This window comes from Macrobrachium nipponense, chromosome 12, assembly GCF_015104395.2.
Source record: "Macrobrachium nipponense isolate FS-2020 chromosome 12, ASM1510439v2, whole genome shotgun sequence".
Taxonomy (NCBI): Eukaryota; Metazoa; Arthropoda; class Malacostraca; order Decapoda; family Palaemonidae; genus Macrobrachium; species Macrobrachium nipponense.
In genome coordinates, this window is record NC_087205.1 from 70,539,407 (window position 1) to 70,551,888 (window position 12,482).

The following is a 12,482-nucleotide window of genomic DNA, read 5'->3' on the forward strand; positions in this document are numbered from 1 at the left end:
GTTGCTTTTATGAGTTCCTTATACTCATCAGTTTTAATTTATAATAAGTGATCATACATTATTTAATTACCCAAATACAGACTGTACTTTTTAAGCTTAACATTTGAATAATTTATCTATTATGTGGTTTATTAGTAAAATCTTTATCATGAAAAGCCAACATTGATAACAGGTACCCAGAGCTGAAAGTCAAATTGAGAAGAGAGAGATTTTATAGGTGTAACAGGAGGAAAACTTTGTAGTTGCACTATGAAACAGTATTTAGTGGAGGGTGGAATGCAGATGGAAGAAAGAGAATATTAATGGAGGAACAGCAAAAGAAGGATAGTGGCTGCAGCTACAGGCCGAAGGGACGCTGCAGATAACCTTAAAGTAATTTCTAAAGTGCACTGAGCACTACCCCTCTAAAGCCTTGTACACATTATGCCATCACGTATCAGCTACGTGATGCAGTAGTGGTGTTGAAAAAAATTAATAACGGCCAAACTGTACTGCAACACTGCTCACTTGTTCTCGCAGTTCAGCTTTCAACGGCAGGATATCTGCCGATGATGTACTTTGCCAGGAGAGACTACTGTGGGGTGTAGTTGCTCTGTGTGATGCAAAAAAGAAACTTTTGAGGAAGAAACTTAGAACCTTTTGGTGTAAGCAATGACTTTCTCAGCGACCCCTGAAGGGAAGCTTCCACGAAATATTTTTGGAGCTACAAGTAAAAAATCCAGACTTTGAAAATTACACAAGAATGCCAATCCTTGCATTTTATAAATTGTTGGAAAAAAATTGAACCATATATCTGTAAGCAGGACACCAGCTTTCGAGACAGCATATCACCAGCTCGTTCTTGCAGCTGGAGGATCGTATGCAAGCCTCCAATAATCAACCAGGATTTCAAAACAGAGCCTCAGTCTAATCATCCCCGAAACCTGTGAAGCCATCTATAATGTCCTTAGGGAGAATTATTTGAAAGTAAGGTTCAAATATAGGTACAAAGTACACAAATATTTTTTTATTACAAGAAACGCAGCTCATCAAAACACCATAACTTTGGAGCTCCAGACTTCTGTGATGCTTTGATTCCAGACATTTCCCTGTAGAATTGTGTCTTCAGGGTGCGCAGCTTTTTAGTAATGTCTTCATTCTGCATTTTGTACAGTTTACAAAACTCGATAACTCTGATTTTATGGTTTCCAAGCTTGCACTCCTGATGTTTCTCATCTTGTGATGCTTGCATTTGATCTTCCAAACAGATGGATGTTCCTTCAGTAATTCACTAAAATGTAATGTTAGTCCTTGTTCTCTCAAGGGGTTTGGTGGGTGGTGGTGAGCAGACATCCTCCCCCTCTGAACGTTGGTGCATCACTGAGCTGCGCAATGAAATGGCTCGGCCCCAACAACTCGTTGGTGATGCTGCTTCATGTTGAAAAAGCAGTTTTTCAGCGCATCCATCTAAGACTGCGAGCATCATGATGCATAGTGTGTACGGGACTTAAGGGGAAACCAAAATTAGTCCAGTATTAAGTGGTTAACTTTGATTATGAATAGGAGTAATTTTCTTTTATTCATGATAAATTTAATTAGAGAAATTTGCATTAATTTCCATGTGTTGTACTTATTTTTTTCAGAGTGTAACGTATGAAAAGAAAAAGTTTGCTGAATTCCTGAAAACACAGAATGATGGCCTAGAATTAACACGTGAATGGCTTGTGAGCCATGTCAAACCAGAAGACATAGCTGCTGCAGATGATTTGTCTATGAGGAATATAGTTAGCCTGGTTATTAACAGAGCATATATGGAGCTTCTGTCATGGCCAGATGAAAGGTTGCTTCCAGAGGTAAGTTTTTCAAATAAAATGGTTTTTTTTTTGTGTAAGCACTTAAACTTTGTCAGTGGCATAACACATTTTTATCATTCCTAGAATTATTTCTCAACATTCTGACCGACATTAATAATTGGGTTTTGAATGGCATAGGTATTTTAAAATTTCATCAGCTGTATGATAATGGGAACGAAAAGAATTTGAATGTTTTGTTATTCTAGAATATTTTCATGTCACTTATTTACTCTTTTATATCTTTGATCATTTAAAAATATTAGTACAATAATAATGTTTTTTCTTGTTTTATTTTAGACAGTTGTGTTGGATGGCAGCAGATTACTTGAACTTAGGGACCGCATGAGTCAGGTGTGTGTATTAGGAGCAGTTTTGCTCGTCACATTTTCATCTGTTGGTCCAATTGTAACACAACCTGATGCCTTTAAGCTGAAGTTGAAAAGAAACCTGTGCATTATACTTGATCCAGCCCTGTCAGAAAAGTAAGTGAACTGCAAGGGAATTTTTTTGTTTAAGGATTCTCTCTTCTCTCTCTCCTCTATTCCTCTCTCTCTCTCTCTCTCTCTCTCTCTCTCGTCCTCTCTCTCCTTCTCTTCTTCTCTCCTTCTCTCTCTCTTTTTTATTTTTTCTCTCTCTCGTTCTCTCTCCTCTCCTCTCTCTCTCTTCTCTCTCTCTTCTTTTTTCTTTTTTAACATTTTGATCTTGAAGAGTATTGTAGTGTATAAAAAAATAGTCAAGAAAATATTTTACAGCAATCCTTTTTTAATCCAGATTAACCCTTAAGGGACGGGCTAAGTAGTATATATTAAGCACACCCCATGACCGGCAAACTTTAAGCTTGGCCAATTTAAGTAAAATTGCATCATTGGAAAGAGGAAGATATGCAAAAATGCATGGTTTAAAAAATTTTCCTTACCTTTAACGAGAAGAAAGTGACTATGGACAACCCCATGTGGGGCCTCTTTTACAAGACACTCATAAAAATATGCTAATTTTACTAAGTTATACATGTTTTTTCTAATTTATTTTGTAAAATTATACTTAAAGCTCACACAGTATCGTAACAGATAAGAACTAAAATTCTGAGTATAATTGTTGTAAAATTTATGAGATTTACTCAAATGGGGAGATGCAGTAACTTTTTGAAAGGTATAAATGTTTTTTTATATTTCTTTGCAAAATTACAATTATAGCTGACATACTATTATAAAAGATAAGAACTAAAAGCAACAGCAATTTATGAGTATATTAACAAATAAATAAAAAAAGATTGTCATGGGATAGAGAGGGCCAGTATATTCCCACATCAACTCAAGGCATTCTGACCTCTTCGCTCTTTCCTGTGCTGAGCTACTACAGTTGCCACATGTCATTTATGGACCATTGAAGTACTATGAACATCTTTAATGCTAAATTCATCCACATCATATGGTGCATAATATTAATACATACTCATACAAGTTAGCCCATCCATCACTCAAAACCTGTTATAGATACACATATGATGATGCTGATGCCTGTCCTTTAAGGATTAATACATTCAATACCCGGTTGGATATTGGAAATTTCCGATATCATGAAAAAACACCGCAAATATGAAGTGGCAATTTCCTTACCTTTTTCTACTTGTCACTACATAGGTTTGTATATGCTTATAACCAACAACACAATACACTGTATGTACAGTACTGCATGCAAAACAAAAACCAAACTGTACAGTATACTGTATGTAAGATGTTTAACAAAAAGGTATACATACATGTACATGTATTAATGCACAGGCTGAGAAAAGCCATTAGTAATTTTATTTGGGAACTTTCAATTAATAACTAGAACCTATCAGGCCGAGTAGGTTGGAGGTATATTCCGAGAGATACATTTTTTATTTACTTAGTGATGCCTCTGCTTTTACTAGAGCTGTCTGCAGTATGGCCAGTGAAGATTATTACGAACATGCCGCTTCAGAAAACTGTACTATCAGAAAATAGATCAACTGATTACATTTTCTTTGAACCACATTATACAAAGCTAATATAGATGTTAAAATAAATTTAATCTTTGCTCTTTTGATTATAAAAGGATTGACAGTTCATTCCTAACTCCATTGAGGTAATACTATCTTTCACAGATTGGTCACATGTTTTACCCATAGTTATTTGATGACTAACCCTCATGGCCCAGCCTCACAATACAGAATGACTCGTACAGCTATACACATTTGTGTCTTCAGTTTTCTATTAATTACAGATTTTTAAATAAATTAGTTTTAAGAAGTTTTCTCAAATCTTCAGCATTTTTTGTTTATTCAGTCTTTAGAAATTGAATGTTTTAAGTTTTAATTTACTAATATGATTGTTAGGATTGAACCCTCAGGGCAGCATTTTGAATCACAAATGTCAACTGGGTAGGCTGGTTGAACTGCTTATTAAAAATACCACTCTGCAACCTAATTTAAGCAATATTTTTAATGTATTTTAGAAGATTGTTAATATTGAACACTTTTCATTTAAAACTTGTTTGTATTCTGATGGGAGTGACTGATTGATGCATGTTGTTTTGAGTAATTTTCATTGAAAAGTTTTGTATATGAGAAAAATTGAATAGTAAACAAGTTTTTTTAATGTTTTAGAGATACAATGGATGTTATGGACAACATTGCTGAGCAAGTTGTTAAGGAGGTAGATGACCATCTTAAAGAAAATGAAAAACCACCACTTCCTGTGTCGGCCAGAAATGCATTAAAAGCCCAGGTTCTTGAAGTAAAAAATGTCGACCATCGTATTAGGTCCCTTATCAGTAAGTATCAAAGTATAGTCATTTTCTCTGTAATTCTTGTATACCTGGGTTGTATAATTGTATGATTACAGCATTGTGATTATAGTGTGTAGCTGTAGACTTGGAAATGTCATGGATTTCTGTAAATGTATAATCAGTAATTGTTTGGACTCTGTAAATGTATAATCAGTAAGGGTTTGGACCTTTTGGATTGTTTAACCCTTAAACGCCGACTGGACGTATTTTACGTCAACATTTTTTGTCTCTCGAGTGCCGACTGGACGTATTTTACATCGACATACAAAAGTTTTTTTAAAAATTCGCGGAAAAATACTTTTAGGCCTACCAGCCGAAAACTCTTGAATCACGCGCCTTGGGGGATGCTGGGAGTTTACGGATCAAGGTGTTGTTTTGTTTACAATCGTTACGCAGGCGCGCAAGCGCGAATTTCTTTCTTGCCGCACTAAAAAGTATCTGTGACACATCTCGGAAATTATTTCGTCACTTTGACATAATTTTTGTACCATTTTAAATTAGCCGTTACATGAAGTATTATATATGAAAATGTGCGCATTTTTATGAAAAATACAACAAAAAAATACACATGATTGTAGCTTTTATCAGTTTTGAGATATTTTCATATAAATAACGATAAGTGCCAAAATTTCAACCTTCGGTCAACTTTGACTATCGAAATGGTCGAAAAACGCAATTGTAAGCTAAAACTCTAATATTTTAGTAATATTCAATCATTTAACTTAATTTTGCAACTAATTGGAAGTCTCTAGCACAATATTTCGATTTATGGTGAATTTATGAAAAAACTTTTTCCTTACGTCCTCGCGGTAACTCTTCCGAAAAAATCATACATGCGATTGTGGTAATGTTTGCACCATTTTAAATTAGCCGTTACATAAAGTTTTATATATGAAAATGTGCGCAATTTCATGCACAATACAACTAAAAACAACCCATTGTTGTAGCTTTTATCAATTTTGAAATATTTTCATATTAAAAATGATAAGTGACAAATTTTCAACCTTCTGTCAACTTTGACTCTACCGAAATGGTCGAAAAACGCAATTGTAAGCTAAAACTCTTACAGTCTAGTAATATTCAGTCATTTATCTTCATCTTGAAACAAATTCGAATAGTAATATTCAGTCATTTATCTTCATCTTGAAACAAATTCGAAGTCTCTAGCACAATATTTAGATTTATGGTGAATTTAAAAAAAAATCTTTCCTTCTCTCAGCACGCGGATTCTCAGCCACAAATCTCCGAAATGCGTACGTTCCATTCTCGGAATATTTGCTCCGTTTCATATTAGGAATTTCATAGAGTTTTATATATGAAAATGTGCGCAATTTCATGTAGAATAAAACAAAAAATATTTGAAGGTTGTAGCTTTTCTTATTTCCGAAATAATTGCATATAAAAAAATATATATATAAAAAATTCGACATTCGGTCAACTTTACCTAGTCAGATATGGTCGAAAACTGCATTTGTAAGCTAATATTCTTACAGTATAGTAATATTCAATCATTTGTCTTCATTTTGAAAGAAATTGGAACTCTCTAGGACAATATTTAGATTTATGGTGAATTTTTGAAAAAAATATCTGTTTACGTCCGTGCGTTACGAATTCATGCATTATTTTGTGATAATATTTTCTCTGTGTTGCTTTTATCGTTTTACAATGTGTTATATACCAAAATGATCGCAATTTAGTGTACATTACAACGAAAAAAGAAGTAACTCGTTACCTTTAACCGTTTTGCGCACAGCGCGATTTGAATACAATTATATATGAAATTTCGTTTTTGCGCTATCATATATCGCATTATTTATATATGATAATGATAATTTTTTTCATTTCTGATGGTTGCATACTAAACTTCAGCCAATGACAAAAAAAGGAGCCAAAAATGAACTCTTAATCTTGAAAACTAAGCGCGCTGTGAATTTTTGAAAAAAATATTTTTTCCGCTTTTTTTTCGTAGGTAAGCGGGCAATGGAGTTTGTGAGTGTCATCATGAATTCTACAACTGCTCGTCCTGTCCAAATCCCGCCTGGTCTTTCAACCTTGCAAGAGGAATTGGCACATATCTGTGGAACTCTGATTAGACTGGTAACACACAATCGCTCGGTATTTGGAGAATATTATGGTGACATTATCTCAAATCACATAAAACGGGCGAAAGAAACTGGGGCAGAAGACAGCAGTGATAAGAGTGAAGCTAGTGCAAGTGTTTAGTACACAAGTCAAACTGGAGAAATCCTGTGAAAGGTCCGGAGTGTCTTGAAAATGTTGAAGTGTAATAGGAGTGCGTCAGTGTAGATATTAAACTATTGGCAGAAGCCTATTTTGAATAGTAAGTAACCTCCTTTTTTATAGTAAATTTTTTATGTTGAACTGTAAAATAGGGTATACTGTGTAAAAATGCATAATTAAGATTCAATATGAAACAATTAGAAAATGTCTCTCTTGTGGATTTAGAACACAGAAAGCAAATATTTGTTGAGAAATATAAAAGCCTTTACTTTCATGACATATGGGGCCACCCCATTGTATTAGTATTGATCATAATGGTCAGGGTGAACAAAAAAAAAAAAAAAGGCAGAATATCTGTCATAGGCAGGATATACAATAGTGTCAAAAACTTGTATTTTGCAACAATGAAAAATAGGGTACAAATTTTAGTGATGTTTTTATTTCTACAGGAGTTATTGGAATAAGCTTCGTAACTATTAACTCTTTCTTTTAAAAAGTTAGGATAAGCAGGTAAATTTGGGAGTCAGTATTTTAACCCTTCCTCAACATCTTTGTATATATATCTTTATTTTATACTATTTAAATAGTTTTCTTTTCCATAACCCTCTCAAAAATTGTCCTAAATCTTCATTCCATCTAATTTGTGTAAACTGAGGAATGCTTATCTAACAAGTTCTTTTAAGCAGTTAAATCATTCCTGTTTTACATTGATTTATGGAATATATTTTTTCACTGAAGTAAAGTTTAGTCTGTGGGTTAGAGCTTACTAGGATTGTGACTGTGAAAGCTCTGTGTGATGTACCAGTGTAATCTTGATGAGTCTTTAATAGTATTTTTATATGCAATTTTCAAGTGCTTCTGACAATGCATTTTTGCTGGCAGTGCAATATTTTTGAATGGTTGAGACAGCTTGATTTCTACGGTAGCTTGGATTAGAAAAAGAAGCACTATACTAATCTTTGTCTTTCATTTACAGTAATTGCCACATGTAAATAAGATTCTGTAATCATTTATACTGTAATACCAGATTTTAAAATATGCATCTTTAATTACTTCTGATGCAACCATACATTTATGGCTATCCTCTTTTGATTTGCAAAGGATTAAATGGTATGGCTTTGAGATACTTTAGTTTTTTATGAATGTGTAATTTAGAAACAATTACCTAAGCATAAAAAAGAAGAGGAGCCAAAATCATTCTTTGAAACTTACTTCACAGTTAAGACTTTCCCAATATTCATATGAAAAACTTCACAGTTAAGGCTTTCCCAATATTCATATGAAAATTGTCATCAAAGTTTTGTAGAGTGATACAAATGAGTGTCATGAAGGCCTCGAGATTGTTATTGGAAAGCATAACTTGCTACTGTCCATAATATCATAAAAAATATTACAGTATGTACTCTTGATCTTTTTCAGCTGGTCTTATTTTCAGGTATATATTTGTTTTCATATGTTGATTTTTGACATGGTAGATATTAAAGCTTCATATATATTATTGATTTTTGACAAAGTAAATATTGAAACCTAAATAAGAAGAAATTGGATAAGTCACTAGTATATTTCTAGTTGGAAAAGTCCCAATATAATGTTTTAAGGAAAAATTTAGGTCCACAACTGGGTGGTTTTATAATTAAAGCAAGACATGTTGAAGTACTGCATTGCATTTGATAAGCTGTAAATTTGCATTTAAAGGCATGTTTTATTTTTTACAACTTACTTGTCAGTAATTTGATGTGTTCTAAATAGCATCAGTCAAGGTGATTTACTTCATTTCTGGTACTTTTTAATTTTTTATTTGATAATCCATAGGGTACAAACTTAGTGAATCAATTTCTTTAGACAGGACAGTCAGGTTTTCCATCTGAAAGTTCCCACCTGTGTAATTCCTGTCCCTCCCTCACCACAGTAATTTTCTTTCTTCCTGTTTTAGTCGTCATTTTATTGTAGATTCATGAAAAGCAAGGGTTATGCAATATATTTTTTGCACTAAATTTTTTTTTTTACCAAAACTGCAATTACATTCATCACTGCTTGGAGTTTCATTATCAGGCATAGCAAACTTTCCATTGATAATAATTTCCATTATAATAAATAACCCATATGACCCAGTCCCTAATTTAGGAAAACCTAACAACATAATGTAATGTTATATGATTGTATAGCTTGGAAAAAACTCTTTAGACTTCATTTCAGTTTTTCTAACTGTTTAAGATTTTTAAGAGTTGCAGTCTACTGTATTAGATAGTGTTAATTAAGAACAAACCCTTTGGCCCAACCCTAATAAGAGTTTACATTGCTAACTCAGTGATATGGTTAAACTATTTATTTCCAATATAATACTTTAAGAGGTTCAATCTTAACAGTCCAGTGGAAATTTTAAATAAATAACTTTTAAAAAAAGATAATATCATGCAGTTAACTTGGAAAGAATTAAGTTTTGTTTATGTGGCAAAAGATTTCATAAAATTTTTCATATGAAACTTGGGATTCCCATGGCAACTTGCTTTGATAATTTTTCTGTTGACATTCAGAGACAAGACTGTATGCCATAGTTTACAGAGTAGATTTGATTTATTATCTTGCGTCTCAAAGAGCTAGATTAAGTTGTGGTTCTAAATATTGTATACAAATGCATTTAAAATGCATAATAATGGAATTCAATCTCTATGAGGTTTGTCTCTTAATTTTGTACTGTATATATATTTGTCATATCTTTTTGAGGTTTTATTATATTTTTTAATAGTTCTGCATTGTATTTCATATTTATAGTTTCAGTTATGCAACTAAAAGAGTATGCTTCTGGTTATATGCCTAATTTAAATGACAGTTTTCTTACTTACATAGGATTACCAGCCAATGAATAACTTGTTTATTGTAAAACCATCAGCCTAGTATAGCTGTAATGATTGAAATGCAAAAAAAAAAAAAAAAAAATGTAATACAATCCATTACTAGAACAATGTATTGTAGAAAAGCTTGTACAGAACTATACTACAAACCATATAAATAAAGAAAAAGTTAATTTTTTATTTACTGACCACATATACTATTGATATATGGCATCATGATAAATCTAGAGAAGTTGAATCATTTGCCCATTCAAAGGATCCTTTACTTGGGGATGCTTATAGACTCAAAAGTGGCAAAGGGGTTTTCATCACATCAACTGGTAGACAAGTCCAAAACTGAAGCATCCAGCTCATCTGCAGTAGATCATCCTTGGATACTGGTCATCCCAGGAGAAGCTGGTTTCTCAATATCATCTTCACCTTCGCTCTCTTCAATGGAGACTGAAGGAATTTTGGTCCTTGTTGAGTGATTCTCCCATACTTCTGGTTCCTCTACCAGAGGAAATTAAGGGAAGACTGTTCTCATACACTTTGTAGGAAGGTTGGGGAGCACATTTGGAATATCTAACATAGGATGGTGGGATTACCTAGGAAAAAATCATAACATCCTGGAGCTGAAGGCAATCTTCCCAGTAATTCAGGAATTTCAAGAAGGGTGGTCTTTATGTCTAACAACACTGTACAATGGTATAGTCGCTTCACTTAAGGTAGCTTCTTGGGCGAGCCCTGTGCCTACGAGACATTTGTTTGGCGGCCTCTGATTGGCTGGTACTGGGAAGTAGGCAGCCAACTCAGTGTCTCATATTCTAGTCTGTAGCTTAAAAAGCTAGCAATATGTTTGTGTTAATTCATTTATCATATGTTTTGCACGAGATAGGAAGATTTGGTCATACCATGGGATTCGATATTAATTTTACAACTAAATTTTTCCTGAAATCAATAAGATAAAAGACAAAAGAATTAAGAGTAAAAGTGAAAAGAGAAGCATGTAACTCTTTATACCAATTTTTACTTTTCAGATTTTGTATCATTCATGTCAACAAGACAAAATAAATGTAGTTTTCTCATACAATAAATTCACTCTGAATATGCTGGTACTTTCAGATTTTAGATGAGTGTGATATGTGAAGAGAATATTAAGAATGTCTTATCGCGTTGCATCAGTATTTGACTCGGCCAGAAAGGAAAACAATCTTAATTCTTTGTTGTCTATTACTCCACTGAGATCATTATTTCATGTCGCTCAAATAAGTCTCTGATATCTCTTTTGTTTGAATATAGTATATTCATATAAGAAAATTAGTAGCAATACTATGCTGACCCCAACCTGATTAAACCTTAGGTTGAGGCGAAGAGTGCGAAGTCTGTCCATAAATTTCAAATCTTCCCTGGACTGAATTTCCCGTCGCCCGCCTAGACCTCTAGTGATACCACATCAGATTATTCTTTCTTTCTTTTTTTTTTTTTTTTTTTTTTTTTTCCTCCTTATCCATATATGACATTGGAGTGAAAATGTTTGATTGTCATAATGGGAATTCTGTGCTTTTATTTACACAGAAATTAATGACATAATACAGTTAATATTGTCAAAACTGCAAACTTCTCATATTGCTAATTGGCAACTGTTAATGGATGCTGAGGACCAACACAACAGAAGCAACATAAGACATTCTTCATATTCTCTTCACATTTTAAATGCATCTAAAATCTGAAAGCACCAGTGTATTCAGGGTGAATTTATTGTATGAAAAAAAGTTTAATTTTATCTTGATTGGATGAATGATGAAAAATCCAAGAAGTCAAAATAGGTATAAAGAATTACTTGCTCTTCTCTTCACTTTTACTTGTAGTAATTCCTTTGTGTTTTATCCTATTAATTTCAGGAAAAAATATTTATTTGTACAATTAGTATCAAATCCCATGGTATGACCAAAACAATCCTATCTTATGCAAAACATGAGATAAATGAAGAAACAAACATAGTGTTGCTAGTTTTGTAAGCTACAGACAGAAATATGAGACACTTGAGTTGACTGTCTACCTCACGGTACCAGCCAGTCAGAAGCCGCAAACCAAACATCTTGCAGGCACAGGGCTCACCCAAGAATATACCCTAAGTGAAAGCAACTATAGCTTATGTCAGCAAACGGGTGGCTAGTGTCGTATCAACTTCACGATTTGACTGTACAATTTCACCAGTGGGTAGTCTCCAATTCAGTATTTCGGCCAGATATATTCCAGGCAAGAGGAATTTTGTAGCAGACAAACTTGGCAGTCGGAGTCAGGTCCTGGGGACAGAATGGTCACTTCATCAAGTAGTAGTGGAAAGGCTATTCCATATGTGGGGAAGGCCTACAGTAGACCTTTTTGCAACAAGGTTCAACAGAAAACTAGAGGTTTTTTGTTTGCTCATTCCAGATTCCTGGGTTGTGGCAGAGAACACCCAACAACATCCTGGAAGCATATGCCCTTCCACCCTTTTGCCTAATCTGTGAAGTGACTAACTGAGTGATGATCTCCCAGAACCTTACGATGGCTGACCTTAGTGGCTACCTTTTGGCCACAAACAGAATGATTTCCCAATCTCTTAACCTTGTTGACCAATGCTCCGAGGGAGCTCCCCCCATTGCACAACCTTCTTTGCCTACTACACATCGAGAGGTTTCACCAATCAGTAGGGTCTTTATCTCTTTATGGCTGGACACTATTAAGTATATCTCTTGCCAAGTGAAAGGCTTTTCCTGCA

General features: G+C 33.9%; 1 protein-coding gene across 4 annotated transcripts in view; it reads left to right on the top strand.

Moving 5' to 3' along the window:
- Positions 1-9,909, top strand: part of LOC135224593 (T-complex protein 11-like protein 1) — a 161,819-nt gene extending 151,910 nt beyond the window's left edge. For all 4 annotated transcript variants that reach the window (XM_064263733.1, XM_064263734.1, XM_064263732.1 and 1 more), the window contains exons 6-9: positions 1,623-1,832; positions 2,130-2,314; positions 4,462-4,628; positions 6,613-9,909. In XM_064263733.1, the coding sequence (XP_064119803.1) occupies positions 1,623-1,832; positions 2,130-2,314; positions 4,462-4,628; positions 6,613-6,866 (816 nt within the window). In that variant the 3' untranslated portion in view covers positions 6,867-9,909. The remainder of the gene's footprint in view (positions 1-1,622; positions 1,833-2,129; positions 2,315-4,461; positions 4,629-6,612) is intronic.
- Positions 9,910-12,482: the final 2,573 nt, after the last annotated feature.